This window comes from Schistocerca americana, chromosome 3 (genome assembly GCF_021461395.2).
Source record: "Schistocerca americana isolate TAMUIC-IGC-003095 chromosome 3, iqSchAmer2.1, whole genome shotgun sequence".
Lineage (NCBI taxonomy): Eukaryota > Metazoa > Arthropoda > Insecta > Orthoptera > Acrididae > Schistocerca > Schistocerca americana.
In genome coordinates this window covers 35,299,104-35,316,537 of record NC_060121.1, presented here as the reverse complement: position 1 = coordinate 35,316,537, position 17,434 = coordinate 35,299,104, and the positions used below count along the sequence as shown (strand labels likewise).

General features: G+C 39.3%; 1 protein-coding gene across 3 annotated transcripts in view; it reads left to right on the top strand.

Annotated features, from left to right (window-relative positions):
* LOC124605189 (activated Cdc42 kinase Ack) overlaps positions 1–17,434 on the top strand; it is a 509,613-nt gene that overhangs the window by 391,687 nt on the left and 100,492 nt on the right. For all 3 annotated transcript variants that reach the window (XM_047136704.1, XM_047136705.1, XM_047136706.1), the window contains one exon: positions 4,665–4,998. In XM_047136704.1, coding sequence (XP_046992660.1) covers positions 4,665–4,998 — 334 coding nt within the window. The remainder of the gene's footprint in view (positions 1–4,664; positions 4,999–17,434) is intronic.

The window sequence follows — 17,434 nt, the reverse complement described above, 5'->3', positions numbered from 1 at the left end:
CACTTACTAATTCTTTCACTTTGTCTAATACTGTAAACAAGTCATTGATATTTGAAAGTTTGTCTGATATTTTGTTACTGCCTGTCTTTCTTATCTCAGTGTTACTTCGATAAGTGGACGTCTTAATTACGTTGGGAGAGGTAGTGTTCAGTAGTGGTAAGACCATGGGCTTGAAGGATGTTGATATAGAGGAAAGTGGCATCAACAGTGATTAATAGGGATCCAGGAGGTTAAGAGGTGAGGATGGTGGAGAGTTCATGAAGGAAGTGGTTGGTATCTTTGACATGGGAGGCTAGGTTTTGGGCAGTTGGTTGGAGATATTGTTCAGAGAGGGATGAAATTCTGTCAGTGGGTGCACAATAACCAGCTATTGATGGCGTATCCAGGATTGTTAGGTTAGGAATTTTAGGGAGTATGTGGAAGGTGGGTGTGCTGGTTTTCATAGGGGTGAGGAGAAAAATTAAACCTGGAGGAGGTTCTGGGTAGACCCAGGAAGACCCAGGTGCAAGTTCTGCCCAGTCCACCCACCAAGCACTTTCTATTCCAGTCCTGCTGAATGCTTATCTCTACCCCTTCAGAGTCTGAACTGCCTGTGAAAGCAGCCAGCTCTTCTGCAGTCATTGCTAAGCTCTTTACATTTATATGAATACCAACCAGCTGTCTACAAGGTTGAATAGCCATCACCAATCTGTAGCCAAAAAAAGAAAAAAGTTGACCACCCTGAGGCACAGCATGTAGCTGAATGTAACATGCTCGATTTCAGTGGATGCTTCACAACAAAGGCCATCTGGGTTCACCCTTCGACCATCAGCTTCTTTGAACTGCAAACCTACTGCCTCCACACCCAACAGTTCCCACCTCCTCTGTTTTATCAGCTCCTCCGAATTCACATCTCCCATCCTCATTGTGCTCCACTCTTTGCCAGCACTACTGATCTTTTCCCGTCTCTGCTGTTCCCATTTTCTATATCTTCCACACCTTTCCCCTCCACCCCACCTCACCCCATCTCCATCACAATCTCATGACACCACACTATGCAGCCTTGTCTCGCCTCACTCATCTAGCCCCGACATACTCTTGTCAGGCAGCGCTGACTCCCCCCCCCCCCCCCCCCCTTCCTCCACCTATACCTTGCTACCCCTCCCTTTTCCCCTCCCACTCCAGATTGATGCTTCTTCTCAACACAGCACCTTTGCATTTTGTTTGACTGCAGCAACCCAAGAGAGTGAGTGGTCATATTATTCTTTTACACTCTTGTGTGCAACAAAGTCTTCCTTCCTCAGTGACACATTACTTCACATGTGATTCCATAAGACAGTATCGGATGAAAATATAGACACAAGTGATTTTCAGTTCAGGTTCTAAGCAGTATTAATACGTAAGACTTAAGAATATTTTGTATTGTTGATTGATGTAGTGTCAAGCATTATTTCTAATGGTGTGTTCATAATTGCTTGTATTTTGTTTTATCCAAGTCCACTGACAGTCCATTTGCAGAGAATAACACATTAATTTTCAATAAAATATTATTTACAATTAATGGTGTTATCTCTCATTATAAAGATGCTGTTTTATCGTGTACACTCCCAGGGATTCTTAATGAAACAATCTGCATGCTCGTACACTACGTCGTCTCCGGGATGTGGAAAGAAGTTAAAGGCATACTTTTAATTTAGGTTCAATACAGTGAAAAAAGATTAATAATAAATTGTACTAATTCTGATTATAAATTAACAAAAAATATTAAACTTAAGTTACTCTTCAATATGATAGGAGGAATTGTCAAACAGAAAATTCATACATTATCTACATGACATTTAATGTGCTCTGGTAGGTTGTTGAATACGAATACCCTTGCATCTGACTCCCAAATGCACTAGTATTAAGCTGTTTGAAGTCTCAATTATTGCTTCAGGTTCTAGTCTTATATTAATGCTTTTTGCCATTTTTTGTAAAAATAAGTAAATATTTTTGATTAGAAAGGAGATAAATGAATGTATGTAGTGTGAAGTAGTTGTCAAAATATTTTGTTGTTTTTGTTGGTGAATCACTTGACATGGAGAACTAGTATGAAGATTTTTTGTCGATGTAACTCTGTGACTAGGATGTGTAATTTTTCAAGTCAAACTAGTGTGTCAGTATTGAAGATGCCAACATATGTGTGAATTCTTGAAGGCCGTAGATTTCAGAGTTTCTCTGTATCCATAGTTTTTGTGGTTCCTTCAGAATCCATGTGACTGGTTGTTGTCCAATTGTGGGTGCATTGGTTACTGACTGGGGTAGTGTGTTCTTTACTCTCACAAACTGTGACAGTTTGTGATTGATTGTCCAATGGTTCCATCAGTTACTTAGAACTGGGGAGTGTGTCAGTTCCCAGAGCAGACAGGCAACAGCACCCATTGGGTGAAAAGAGATTGACTGAGATCCACACCTGGGCTCGTTTGCTGATTTTGGTCTGCTCTAAGTACTTTATTCCTCTGGTACCTGTCATATCTGGTGGGCACTCCCTTATACACCATCTGAGGAGATTTATGAAAACTGTTGTCCATTTGAGAAGCTATCTGCAAGAGGTTCTAGAATGCCCACCGCACCACCTATTATCGCTTTTACACACTTCTGTGCAATCAACACACTTTTCCCTTGACTATGTGTTACCCCTGAATATGTCGTAAGACAGTAGTGACTGAAAATAGAAAAAATAACTTGACCCTATTACGTTAGCATCTCCATAACCTGACTTTCATCTATAAGACAGAATTTACAGAACTTAAATGTGAAAAAGATCTCTAGCTTGTCACTTCCATTTGAGATTATTAAAAATATAAACACTGAAGAATTTATAATATTCTGTCCCATTTATTGATTTATCCTCTTGCATTATTTCTAATGAAGTGGTAGGGACCTGCATGTAATCTGCATCTATTTCTATATGTTTGTTCTGCAGTCAACACTCTAGTGATCGTCAGAGGGTTCATAGACCACTTACAGAACATTTTTCTACTGTTCCACTCTCGAATAGCATTTGGGAAAAATGAACATGTAAATACTACTATGCCAGCTGTGATTTATTTTAACGCGGTCATTTCTACCTATGTAGGTGGGAGTCAACAAAGAGTTTTAACATTCATAAGAGAAAGTGGATAAGTTGTGGGTATTTATCTCTTTACTGGATCTTTATGTGCTTCTTCCCGTCCATTTATGTATGCAGCACAGGACAAAGGACTGCTTACATGTCCCTGTTTCGTGCAGTAATTAGCCTCGTGTTGTCTGTCTGGCCTCTATGGGGGCGATATGTATGATGCTGTAGTGGGCTCCCAGATTCCCCGTTTAATACTGTTTCTGGAAACATTCTAAGGAGGCCTTCTTAGCATAGCTGGCATCCATCTTTGAGCATCTGGTATTTCAGGTTTTTCAACTTCTGTGTGACAGTGTCCTTAACATCGAAGGTATATTTCACCATTTGTGCTGTCCCATTTTTTCTCTTTACATTCAATATCCCTGTTGGTCCTACCTGGCACTGTCCCATACATTTGAGCAATATTCTAAGACAGGATGCACAAATCTTTGGTGAAAAGTCTTGTTCTTAGACTGTATTTAATAGCCGAAGGCAATTCCCGATGACATGACATGCCTACAAAATAGTGCTGATCCCTCTGTAGTGTTCACTGCTCTGCTGGCAGTTGTCTGTCTGCTGAATCAGGGAATAGAGGGCAATGATCTGGCCTATTGCTTGGCTGCATTGTACCTCAAACTGGTCAGTTATTAGGAATAATTTTTATCTCGACCTGCCCATGTCGTTTTACATTTAGCTTGTTGTGCAGTGGGATGATTCCTCGATGTGCAGTACTTATGACATCACAATCACAATATATCACATTTTAACACACTGCCTTTTGATTTTAGACATTAAGCAGGGACCTGCTACATATATATTTTAGATGATGGTGATGAAAACTGTTTAAAATTCTATCTCTTGTCCAGACTCCTGTTTAAGCTTTTGGACCTCAGATTTTAATGTATAGTGGAAATCTGCCTCATCCTTTTGTTTTAGACCAGTGAAAAGCCAAGTATGTTTTTTCCACTGTACTGTTTTAGAGCATACTCTCTCAACTCTCTCTCTAGAATCAAAAGCTTTAGAAGCAACATAAAATATATATTTAGTTAGAATTTAAGAATAGCCACACAAGCATGCATCTCTGTGTTTGTGTTTGCATATCTGACTTTGTTAAGAGAAATGTTAAATTTTCTTTGTAGAAGAAATTTAATTTTTTATCACTGTTAACCACACTTGGCTCATAAAATTTAAATACTAGTTCAAAAGACCTAGTTGTCATGCACCCTGACACCACCACCATTAGTCCAGCCTCCAGATACTTGGAATTTAAGAATTGCGTTTTCATGTTTTATTGCAAGTGTGGCATACTATCTGACTTAAAACTTCCTTAAGATTGGACTCTGTACAGTACAAAAGAATGACTTTCAAAGAGTTTAGTGTCACTACTTTTCTTCTCTCCAGTGTCTTTCACTGGTTTGGTAATTCTGTGTACAATACCTGAGAACACTTAAGTGACCAATTGTAGTTGTGTTCACTGTAATAAAAGTCTCCAGTAAATTGTTTTTTAATTATCCATGTATTTCTAGTTTGGATTGTTATTACTGTTCAGATTTGCTGCAGACTTGGAAAAGCACTTGGGCCAGAAAGAAGCGAGCGCCAACACGCACATGGAGGGTGCGGCACCCAGACTGCGGCTGCGGCCCCCACCGCAGCAGGTGGCTCGACGCCCTTCATCACGGAGTGCTGCTCTGCCTGCCGGCTGGTCTGCCACTGTGCGCAATGTGCTCTACTCAAAGACTGTCAATTTAGAATGGCAACAACAGCAGCAGCAGCAGCAGCAGCAGCAGGAACCTCAGCAAATGCAGCAACACCATGTACAACAAAAACAACAACAACAACAACAAGGCTGTCCAGACTTATTGCATTTTGGTGTATGTAAGCAGGTAGGGTGGTTGTTGATTTTTTCTTTTTTTTCATATAGACAATGCTGTCTATTTCTGTGTCAACATTTTCCAACCACACTTGGAAAATTTCCTGCAAAGGGAACTAAAAAAGTAGAAGCATATTTGTATGTGATACATAGTTAAGTACGTAGCCCTCTACAGCCAGTTCCATTATATGTAAAATGCCATTTTGGCGTTAAGTGCTCCATTCTGTAAAACAAAATAAAAACAGTAAGACAGAGGCTCTCAATTCAACTGAGTTTCATTGGTCCTCTTCGGAATGATAAAACTGCTGGTCAACATGAAGAGTACTGCTGTCAGTACTTTTTATGTTTGTTGGCTTTTGTTTTATTCATATTGTCTAGTTTTGCAGGTTCTCACAGTTTCATCAAGAAGGATTTTATGAGAAAGATATATACTCTGTGTGAATTCTTGGCAGAAATTAAATTCATTGTTCCATTTTGAAATATAATAGCTCTGATATGCAGACATTTACTGTGCAAAAATAACTTTCGTAGTTTTCTCCCATACACCATTTTCACATCCTGACTTTGCAGCACTTCAAACTTCTTTCTCATTTTCTTCCTTCATTAAATTAATTGTTGTTTCAAGATTCACAGGTGCAAGAGTGTCCCGTTTGGAAATCCATGTTCCTGTAAAAACTAAAACTTATCTAGTGGTGTTATGGTGTCATTCTCTGGAACCATGTTCAGTAATTCTTCTGAGTTGGTAATATGTTTTAACTGTGCAAAGATAAATCATTAACAACACTGTATCTGAAAAATTGCTTGATTTCTTCTGCCAAATAAAATGCAGTAATATTTCATGTAACAGTTACAATTTTTTTCTGTAAATTATTGCCTGTTCTTTGACTCTTTATGTTACACGGCTAAACAGAAGAGACAAATTACCCGAAATTCAAATTTACTCAAACACCTCAGATCTGTTGCAGACATTGAATCTATTTTTACAAATTCTTCTTCTGAAAATATGTAACATTTTGGCTACATGTGTATTACTTCCCCGTTTCCTGATCCAATACTATTTGTCCAAAAGCAAATATATTTTTATAGTGAAAATAAAGTTAAGAAGATAATTGTTGCTCTTTCTGTTTCCATTCAATTAATATTTTTATGACTGATTTTCCTGTTAATTTTTTGCACCTCTGACTTGTGCTCTTTCCATTCGAAGAACCCACCTTTGATCCAAAGATGGAAGTTACTGTAGCAATTCTAAAAACTAAACTCTCCCACAGAATGTAAAATTCTGAGATGTGCACCTACTCTTCAGATTGCGTCAAATATCATATACAGGTCTGGACATACTGTGAAGTAACATTAGCGTATGACCGCTTCGCTTAAATATTTCTGCCTTCACCATTATGCCTCGTGTCTCCTCCTCCTCCTCCTCCTCCTCCTCCTCCTCTCCTCCCCTCCCCTCCTCCCCCCACATTCCCCACTACAGGGGGGGCATGCTGGTGGGCATTGAGGAGGTCATTCTGTTCAAGCTACCTCATTATGTTTCAGCTCAGAACATGTTCTTGGATTGTACAACAAATCAATGTCAAGGATGTTGGACAGTCGTTTTGGGGATCACTTCTACTACCATTCTGTGCCTTTTTACAAGAACAGGGTATGGTTTTTGTTCAAGGGATCTGCGATAGATTATAGTGAGAAGAGGGACGAACTCAACCACAAATTCAGTATAAAATCTGACAGGGCTACCATTGTGGCCTGGAGCTTTGTCCAATTTTAATGATTTCAGCTGTTTCTCAACACCACTGACACTAATACTTATTTCATTCATCTTTTCAGTGGTACAAGTATGAAATTGGGGCAGTTCTCCTGGGTTTTCCTTTGTAAAGGCACATTTGAAAATGGAGTTACGCGTTTCGGCTGTTGATTTGCTACCTTTAATTTAAGTTGTCTCATTCGCTAGGAACTGGACACTTTGGTGCTACTTACAGCCTTAACAGTTTATGATGTCACATATCTGGAACTGTTTGTCTTAAAATGTTGTAATTTTGAGGGGATTTAGTGGTATAGGTGGATACTTTCTGAAAAATGTGTTGCGAGTAATGTTAGTAGTAAAGAAGAAATAAACTAATTCAGTCCTGGTACTGAAATTTGATGGCATGAGCAGTGAAAATGTAGTAAGCAACAAACATCTTTCGTTTCATCATTTTGTGTGGGTGTCAGTGAGAGGAAGTTTTGTAAAGGTTTGAAATTATGTGTAATATTCATTGGAAATCACTAGTGCTCCCATTCTCAAATACTGGTTGAATGAAGTGTGTGTATTTTGGCGGCATCAGGTACTCTGCCTCAAGACAAGCACAAGTTAACTGTGTTAACCTTTTAACATAAGGTTGTGTTTCATAATGAGTAGATTATGATAACATTTTAAAATTTCGGTGAGAATTACGCAAAATATTGAAAATCAAATTTTTATGGCCCCTATACTGAAACTGGTACTGGGTCCTGGGGTAGCATACATACTCGAAGTGTTTATTTTAAATTATCTGCACCCATATATGTTACTTTTGGTTTTTAACATTTTTCCATTGTTTGATTTACTTTTGGTTTTGTTTCTGTGAGTATTTCTGTATGATATTTGTCTCCTTTTGATCCATTCGAAAATAAGGCAGTAATCCAAAGAGAGATTCTCAGACTATGCTGTCATATCCTTTTCCTTTCTTTTCTCTCTCTTTTAATTACAAATGTAATGACAGAGTCTGTTTGTTGTGTTACAGAAACTTGTCATTGAATTCTTCATATTAAGAATTTGTTCTATGCGCAGTTGCACTTCCTGGAATCCGCACTGATATTTGCCAAGTTGAAGAGAGCTAGTTGTAGCAATTCCCAATTGAGGAGAGCTTTTTGTAGGATTTTGTAAATTGGAAATAACTGAAAGAAGATTTGATTTTGGGGCGGGGGGGGGGGGGGGGGGGTGTCAGAGAGAGTAGACCAGAGATGGCGTTTCGTAAGCACTGTGCTGGCTTTAGTCCAGAGATAAGAACACAGTGAGAAGCAAAGGTAGAATTTGGTGTGTGTGTGTGTGTGTGTGTGTGTGTGTGTGTGTGTGTGTGTGTGTGTGTGTGGTGTAAGTGCTAATTGTTTATAATGTACCACAGTGCTGTAGGGAAAATACAAACAAACAATTTGATATGAAACACTTGTGTTCTATCAGGCTGAGAAACAACCTCAAGTTGGCTTAGAAAAGCCACCTAATCTGTAGCACATGCATGATGCGTGACTGTTTGATGTCATTTCTTCCTCTTAAGCCAGCAGCTTCCAGTAACATTAGTAAGTTAACCTTTCCTGTGACAATAATGAAAGAAAGAGACATTTACAAACATTATGCAAAAACTGTATTTCCAGTTTGATTTAGACTTAACACTTACAAGCACAGTCATCTCTTAGTAAGAAAGCCAGAGAAACAAAAGATTTGAGTCTTAATTTTATGCTGTTAAAAGACACCAAAGTGTGCAGTAATATGTAGACCGGTGCTAATTTTCCAATTAGTAAGTTCATGGCACCTAGCTTTCGAGGCTCATGTAGGGCTCAGAATGAGATTTTCACTCTGCAGCGGAGTGTGCGCTGATATGAAACTTCCTGGCAGATTAAAACTGTGTGCCCGACCGAGACTCGAACTCGGTTTCATGTAGGGCTGTTTGAGGCTGTTTCCCAGCTCGACAGACCACAAGTGTCTTAAGTTCAAATGGTTTGTCTTGACTTCCCTTTCACCAATATACAGGATGGTCCATTGGTAATGACCGGGCCAAATATCTCACAAATTAAGCATCAAACGAAAAAACTACAAAGAACAAAACTTGTCTAGCTTGAAGGGGGAAACCAGGTGGCACTATGGTTGGCCAGCTAGATGGCGCTGCCATAGGTCAAATGGATATCAACTGCATTTTTTAAAATAAGAACCCCCATTTTTTATTACATATTCGTGTAGTACTTAAAGAAATATGAATGTTTTAGTTGGACCACTTTTTTCGCTTTGTGACAGATGGTGCTGTAATAGTCACAAACATTTGGCTCACAATTTTAGGTGAACAGTTGGTAACAGGTAGATTTTTTAAATTAAAATACAGACCGTAGGTACGTTTGAACATTTTATTTCAGTTGTTTAAATGTGATACATGTACCTTTGTGAACTTACCATTTCTGAGAATGCATGCTGTTACAGTGTGATTAACTGTAAATACCACATTAATGCAATAAATGCTCAAAATGATGTCAGTCAACCTCAAAGCATTTGGCAGTACGTGTAACGACATTCCTCTCAACAGTGAGTAGTTCGCGTTGTGTAATGTTTGCACATGCGTTGACAATGCGCTGACGCATGTTGTCAGGGGTTGTCGGTGGATCACGATAGCATCGGTAATGCTGGAATTCAATATGGTGTTAGCCCACCCTTAGCCTTCATGACAGCTTCCACTCTCGCAGGCATACATTCAATAAGGTGCTGAAAGGTTTCTTCGGGAATGTTTGCCCATTCTTCATAGAGTGCTGCACTGAGGAGTGGTATTGATGTCGTTCGGTGAGGCCTCGCATGAATTTGGTGTTCCAAAACATCCCAAAGGTGTGCTATAGGATTCAGGTCAGGACTCTGTGCAGTCCAGTCCATTACAGGGATGTTATTGTCATGTAACCATTCTGCCACAGGCCATGCATTATGAACAGGTGGTCGATCATGTTGAAAGATGCAGTTGCCATCCCCAAATTGTTCTTCAACAGTGGGAAGCAAGAACATGCTTAAAGTGTCAATGTAGGCCTGTGCTGTGATAGTGCTTCGCAAAACAACAAGGCGTGCAAGCTCCCTCCATGAGAAAAACACACCACACGACAACACCACTGCCTCCAAATTTTGCTGTTACCACTACACACGCTAGCAGATGACGTTTACCAGGCATTCGCTATACCCACACCCTGCCATCGGATCGCCACATTGTGTGCCGTGATTTGTCACTCCACATAATGCTTTTCCACTGTTCAATCGTCCAATGTTTAAGCTCCTTACACCAAGCAAGGTGTCGTTTGGCATTTACCAGTGTGATGTATGGCTTATGAGCAGCCGCTCGACCATGAAATCCAAGTTTTCTCACCTCCCGTGTAAAAGTCGTAGTACTTCCAGTGGATCCTGTTGCAGTTTGGAATTTCTGTGTGATGGTCTGGATAGATGTCTGCCTATTACACATTACGACCCTCTTCTACATCTACATCCATACTCCGCAAGCCACCTGACGGCGTGTGGCGGAGGGTACCCTGAGTACCTCTATCAGTTCTCCCTCCTATTCCACTCTCGTATTGTTCGTGGAAAGAAGGATTATCAGTATGCTTCTGTGTGGGCTCTAATCTCTCTGATTTAATCCTCATGGTCTCTTCGCGAGATATACGTAGGAGGGAGCAATATACTGCTTGACTCTTCGGTGAAGGTATGTTCTCAAAACTTTAACAAAAGCCCGTACCGAGCTACTGAGCGTCTCTCCTGCAGAGTCTTCCACTGGAGTTTATCTATCATCTCCGTAACGCTTTCGCGATTACTAAATGATCCTGTAACGAAGCGCGCTGCTCTCCGTTGGATCTTCTCTATCTCTTCTATCAACCCTATCTGGTACGGATCCCACACTGCTGAGCAGTATTCAAGCAGTGGGCGAACAAGTGTACTGTAACCTACTTCAACTGTTGCTGGTCTCTGTCAGTCAACAGACAAGGTTGGCCTATATGCTTTTGTGCTGTATGTGTGCCTTCACATTTCCACTTCACTACCACATCAGAAACAGTGGACCTAGGGATGTTTAGGAGTGTGGTAGTCTCACGTACAGATGTATGACACAAGCGACACCTGATCACCTGACCACATTCAAAGTCTGTGAGTTTCGCAGAGTGCCCCATTCTGCTCTTTCATGATGTCTAATGAGTGCTGAAGTTGCTGATATGGAGTATCTGGCAGTAGGTGGCAGCACAATGCACCTAATATGAAAAATGTATGATTTTGGAGGTGTCGGGGTACTTTTGATCACATAGTGCAGTATAGGAACTATGTCTTTGTCTGCAGGAGAAACAATTAAAGCTCTGATTCCCATATGCCAAGGGAGTGTGAGTTCTGTAAGGAGGATTATCTCAGTGGTGACAGGGCAAAGGATATGTCTGTCTGTAACTCTGACCTCCTCAACCACCATCATTAAAACTTCGTAACCTTGCTCACTTGGTGTTAACCTTTCAGTAGCCTTGTACTTGCTTGGTGGTGTTTGTCTTCTGATAAATGTATCTTGTATAACACTGCAGTATTTAATTTTCAATCTCTCCATTTTTGTATTAATCATTGTTCCCTGTCTAACAGCCACCTTTGTCACAAGCGAGAGTCTACATATTTGAAACAGGTTTGCAAACCACATTCATTAGTACCACATCACACATTTATCTAGTGGCAGCCTAACAGAATAATTTTTACTTTTCGCTCACAAAAAGTACACTTTGATGGCTACATTCTGATTTATACAAACCAGCTAACCTAGTCATGTGTTGTTGATGTCTTGATATCCAATTGCAGACTGAGACAGAAGTTTACATTTTATGTGCATGCTGCTGACTGACTCAAAGTAAATATAAACATTTTTTTTAATCTTCTGACAGGTCTGATGTGGCCCACCACGAATGCCACTCCTGTGCCAAACTCTTCATTTCAGAGTGGCACTTGCAATCTCCATCCTCAATTACTTGCTGGATAAATTCGAATCTCTGTCTTGCTCTACAACTTTTACCCTCTACAGCTCGCTCTAGCACCATGAAAGTTAATCCCTGATGTCTTAACACATGTCCTATCATCCTGACTCTTCTTCTCGTCAGTGTTTTCCATTTATTCCTATCCTCACTGATTCTGCAGAGAACCACTTTATTCTTTACCTTATCAGTCCACCTAATTTTCAACATTCTTCTGTAGCACCACATGGCAAATGCTTTGATTTCCTTCCAGTCCAGTCTTCCCACAATGCATATTTCACTACCATACAATTCTCTGCTCCAGACATACATTCTAAAAAATTTCTTAATCAAATTAAGGCCTGTGTTTGATACAAGTAGATTTCTCTTGGCCAGTAAGGCCCTATTTGCCTATGCTAGTCTCCTTTTATGTATCCTTCTTGCTGCATCCATCATTGGTTATTTTTCTGCTGAGGTAGCAGAACTTCATCTGCTTCGTGATCATCAACTTCTCACTGATCCTCGTTACTTTCATCTTTCTTTGATTTAGTCACAGTCCATATTCTGTACTCATTAGAATGTTCACTCCATTCAACAGATTCCGTAATTCTCCTTCACTTTTGCACACTGTGCCAAGATGTGCTGGCTGTGCACCAAGGCATGTTTAGCCACAGGGTGATCCTCATTACCAACAAACACTGTCTGCCTGTGTCACCAGCAACAAACTGTCCATTCGCATGAATGGACACAGGCAGACAGTGTTTGTTGGTAATGAGGATCACCCTGTGGCTAAACATGCCTTGGTGCACAGCCAGCACATCTTGGCACAGTGTTACACCGTCCGGGTTATCTGGATACTTCCCACCAACACCAACCTATCCGAACTCCGGAGATGGGAACTTGCCCTTCAGTATATCCTCTCTTCTCGTCATCCGCCAGGCCTCAATCTCCGCTAATTTCATGTTGCCGCCACTCATACCTCACCTGTCTTTCAACAACTTCTTTGCCTCTACACTTCTGCCTCGACTGACATCTCTGCCCAAACTCTTTGTATTTAAATATGTCTGCTTGTGTCTGTATGTGTGGATGGATATGTGCGTGTGTGCGAGTGTATACCTGTCCTTTTTTCCCCCTAAGGTAAGTCTTTCCGCTCCCGGGATTGGAATGACTCCTTACCCTCTCCCTTAAAACCCACTTCCTTTCGTCTTCCCCTCTCCTTCCCTCTTTCCTGATGAGGCAACAGTTTGTTGCGAAAGCTTGAATTTTGTGTGTATGTTTGTGTTTGTTTGTGTGTCTATCGACCTGCCAGCGCTTTTGTTCGGTAAGTCACCTCATCTTTGTTTTTATATATAATTTTTCCCACGTGGAATGTTTCCTTCCATTACATTGATATACATATTGTTATACAGTCTATACTTGTAAATGTCTTCCACACTATTTACTAGTTGTTCATACAAACTAACCTGTGTACATAGAAGCCTACGAGATTCATTTACAGTTGTTCAAAAAAATATATACACTGAGCGTTGAGATGAGAAAATTCTTTGAAATATATGACTACTAACCTAATAGTGCTTAATTTTATCAGATTCTGATAATTACTTACAACATTGTTCATAAAATGCACTCTTGAACTACTTTGTTTTCACATAACAAATCATGAGTCATAAAAATCAACCTTTTACAGCATTATTTAAAGTGACATAATGTGTTGTGAAGTTAATCCCCTACTTGAAAAAACATAGATTTATGTGGAATAACACTCTCCTAGGCAGTGATGACTTTTCTAAACAAATAGTTCCATGAGTTCTTGATATAGGATAATTTCTTGGCTAACAATTTACATATTTCAGTCACAACACTGTTGTAGTTGACAGCACCTATGACCTCTTGTAAGTTGACTGGAGCGGCAAGGGTGCACCCATATAGGAGTGTGGGAGTGGATCCACCCACAACTTTCAGTTTCCTTCCTAGAGTTCTCATCACAAGCTCCAACGGATAGGTAACTTCCTGTCTAGCTTTCACATTAGATCCTGGAAAAATGTTTTGTGCACTAAGTATGCTGTTCAATATCTCCCTCACATCACACAGCATATGCTCTGCCTATTTACACTGAAAAAAACAAGTATACAGGGTTTATATCAGAATGGATTAAAAAGTGTTCAAATATGAAACTTTAATAAACAGAGCTAAATGCAATGAAAAAATGAACTAGTATAGTGAGATACACGGATGAACTAAGATACTATTCCTAATTTTTATAGTACATATAAATAAAACAAGTTTTCACTCAATTTACCAGAACATCCATGACTTTACACTAAAGAGTTCATGACAAATTTAATTATTTTCTGCAGAGTACACAGGAATAATAATAATAATAATATGAAGCACAAATAGAACACGAAGTGACACACATGTTAGATATAGAAGAAAAATTTCAGCTGACATATATAGAATACAAAGACCCAAATACAGACATTAGACCATTCTTGCATAGACCGCCAAATAAACCACAAGTCGAAACAACAACAAAAACTATCAACACAATCATACACAACAAAATAAATGAAAACACAACTATGAAAGAGTTACAACTACTGGTTTATATAGGAGCACTCACTACACTAAATATACACACTAGGCAGAGATCAGAACCAACCAACGCACAGAAGGAACCCACAAAACCAGCATGGCAACATAGGCTACAGATCAGAATGGAAAAACTGAGAAGAGACAATGGACAGCTAACACAATTTATAAGAAATGAAATATCAGACAAAAAACAAAAAAGGTTAGGTAAAATCTCACAACAAGAAGTGATAGAGCAATTAGATGAAAGAAGCAGAAATTACAAGCATTGGCCAAATGACTTAGAAGATACAAAACAAGTGAAAATAGAAGGAAACAAAACCAAACATTCAACACAAACCAAAAGAAATTTTATCAGACAATAGATATCACACACATTAAAATAGACAACCCACCAAACATAGCAGAAATGGAACACTTCTGGAGCAACATATGGTCAAATCCGGTACAGCACAACAGGCATGCACAGTGGATAAAAGCAGAAACAGACGCATACAAGATGATACCACAAATGCGCGAAGTGATAATTTTGCAACATGAAGTCACCTGAGCAATTAATTCTATGCACAATTGAAAAGCCCCTGGAAAAGATAAAATAGCAAATTTCTGGCTAAAGAAGTTCACCTCAACACATTCACATCTAACTAAATTATTTAACAATATGAATATTATATATGAAATGTCTGCTTGTGTCTGTGTATGTGCGGATGGATATGTGTGTGTGTGTGTGTGTGTGTGTGTGTGTGTGTGTGTGTGTGTGTGTGTGTGAGTGAGTGTATACCTGTCCTTTTTTCCCCCTAAGGTAAGTCTTTCCGCTCCCGGGATTGGAATGACTCCTTACCCTCTCCCTTAAAACCCACATCCTTTCGTCTTTCCCTCTCCTTCCCTCTTTCCTGATGAGGCAACAGTTTGTTGCGAAAGCTTGAATTTTGTGTGTATGTTTGTGTTTGTTTGTGTGTCTATCGACCTGCCAGCACTTTCGTTCGGTAAGTCACATCATCTGTGTTTTTAGATATAAATTATTTAACAGTTACATTGCAGACCCATACACATTCCCTGATACACTTACACATGGAATAACTTATCTGGAACCTAGAGATCAAGCAGATACTTCAAACCCAGCTAAATATCGCCCCATAACATGGCTACCAACAATATACAAAATATTAACTTCAGTCATTACACAGAAATTAATGGTAAAGAGCAACTGATAATAGATGCAGAGGTGACATATCAAGCTAAAACTAAACAAAGGTCGCTACACTACGCATACATTGATTACCAAAAAGCTTCTGATAGTGTACCCCACTCATGGTTACTACAAATATTGGAAATATACAAAGTAGATCCTAAATTGATACAGTTCCTAAACATAGTAATGAAAAATTGGAAAACCACACTTAATATCCAAACAAATTCAAATAATATCACATCACAGTCAATACAGATTAAGCGTGGAATATACCAAGGAGACTCATTAAGTCCTTTCTGGTTCTGCCCTGCTCTGAACCCACTATCCAACATGCTACATAATACAAATTATGGATACAATATTACTGGAACATACCCACACAAAATCACACATTTGCTATACATGGATGATCTAAAACTACTGGCAGCAACAAATCAACAACTCAACCAATTACTAAAGATAACAGAAGTATTCAGCAATGATATAAATATGGCTTTTGGAACAGACAAATGTAAGAAAAATAGCATAGTCAAGGGAAAACACACTAAACAAGAAGATTACATATTGGATAACCACAGCGACTGCATAGAAGCGATGGAAAAAACGGATGCCTATAAATATCTAGGATACAGACAAAAAATAGGAATAGATAATAATATATTAAAGAAGAACTAAAAGAAAAATATAGACAGAGACTAACAAAAATACTGAAAACAGAATTGACAGCAAGAAACAAGACAAAAGCTATAAATACTTATGCTATACCAATATTGACCTACTCATTTGGAGTAGTGAAATGGAGTAACACAGACCTAGAAGCACTCAATACACTTACACGATCACAACGCCACAAATATAGAATACATCACATACATTCAGCAACAGAAAGATTCACATTAAGCAGAAAGGGAGGAGGAAGGGGATTTATCGACATAAAAAACCTACATTATGGACAGGTAGACAATTTAAGAAAATTCTTTCTAGAACGAGCAGAAGCTAGCAAAATACACAAGGCAATCACTCATATAAATACATCGGCTACACCACTGCAATTTCATAACCACTTCTACAACCCTTTAGATCACATAACATCAACAGATACGAAGAAAGTAAATTGGAAAAAGAAAACACTACATGGCAAGCACCCGTATCATCTAACACAGCCACACATCGATCAAGACGCATCCAACACATGGCTAAGAAAAGACAATATATACAGTGAGACGGAAGGATTCATGATTGCAATACGGGATCAAACAATAAACACCAGGGGCAACAGTCTGGATGATTGACTGATCTGGCCTTGTAACACTAACCAAAACGGCCTTACTGTAATTTTTACCGAGGGCATGCAGCTTTACTGTATGGTTAAATGATGATGGCATCCTCTTGGGTAAAATATTCCGGAGGTAAAATAGTCCCCCATTCGGATCTCCAGGTGGGGACTACTCAGGAGGACGTTGTTATCAGGAGAAAGAAAACTGGCAGTCTACAGATTGGAGCATGGAATGTTGATCCATTAATTGGGCAGGTAGGTTAGAAAATTTATAAACGGTAATGGATAGGTTAAAGTTAGATATACTGGGTATTAATGAAGTTCGGTGGCAGGAGGAACAAGACTTGTGGTCAGGTGAATACAGGTTTATAAATACAAAATCAAATAGGGGTTATGCAGGAGTAGGTTTATAATGAATAGGAATGTGGGTAAGCTACTACAAAAAGCATAGTGAACGCATTATTGTGACCAAGATAGATACGAAGTCCATGGCTACCACAGTAGTACAAGTTTATATGCCAACTAGCTCCGCAGATAACAAGGAGATTGATGAAATGTATCATGAGATAAAAGAAATAATTCAGATAGTGAAGGGAAACGAAAATTTAATTGTTATGGGTGACTAGAACTCGATAGTAGGAAAGGGAAGAGAAGGAAACGTAGTAG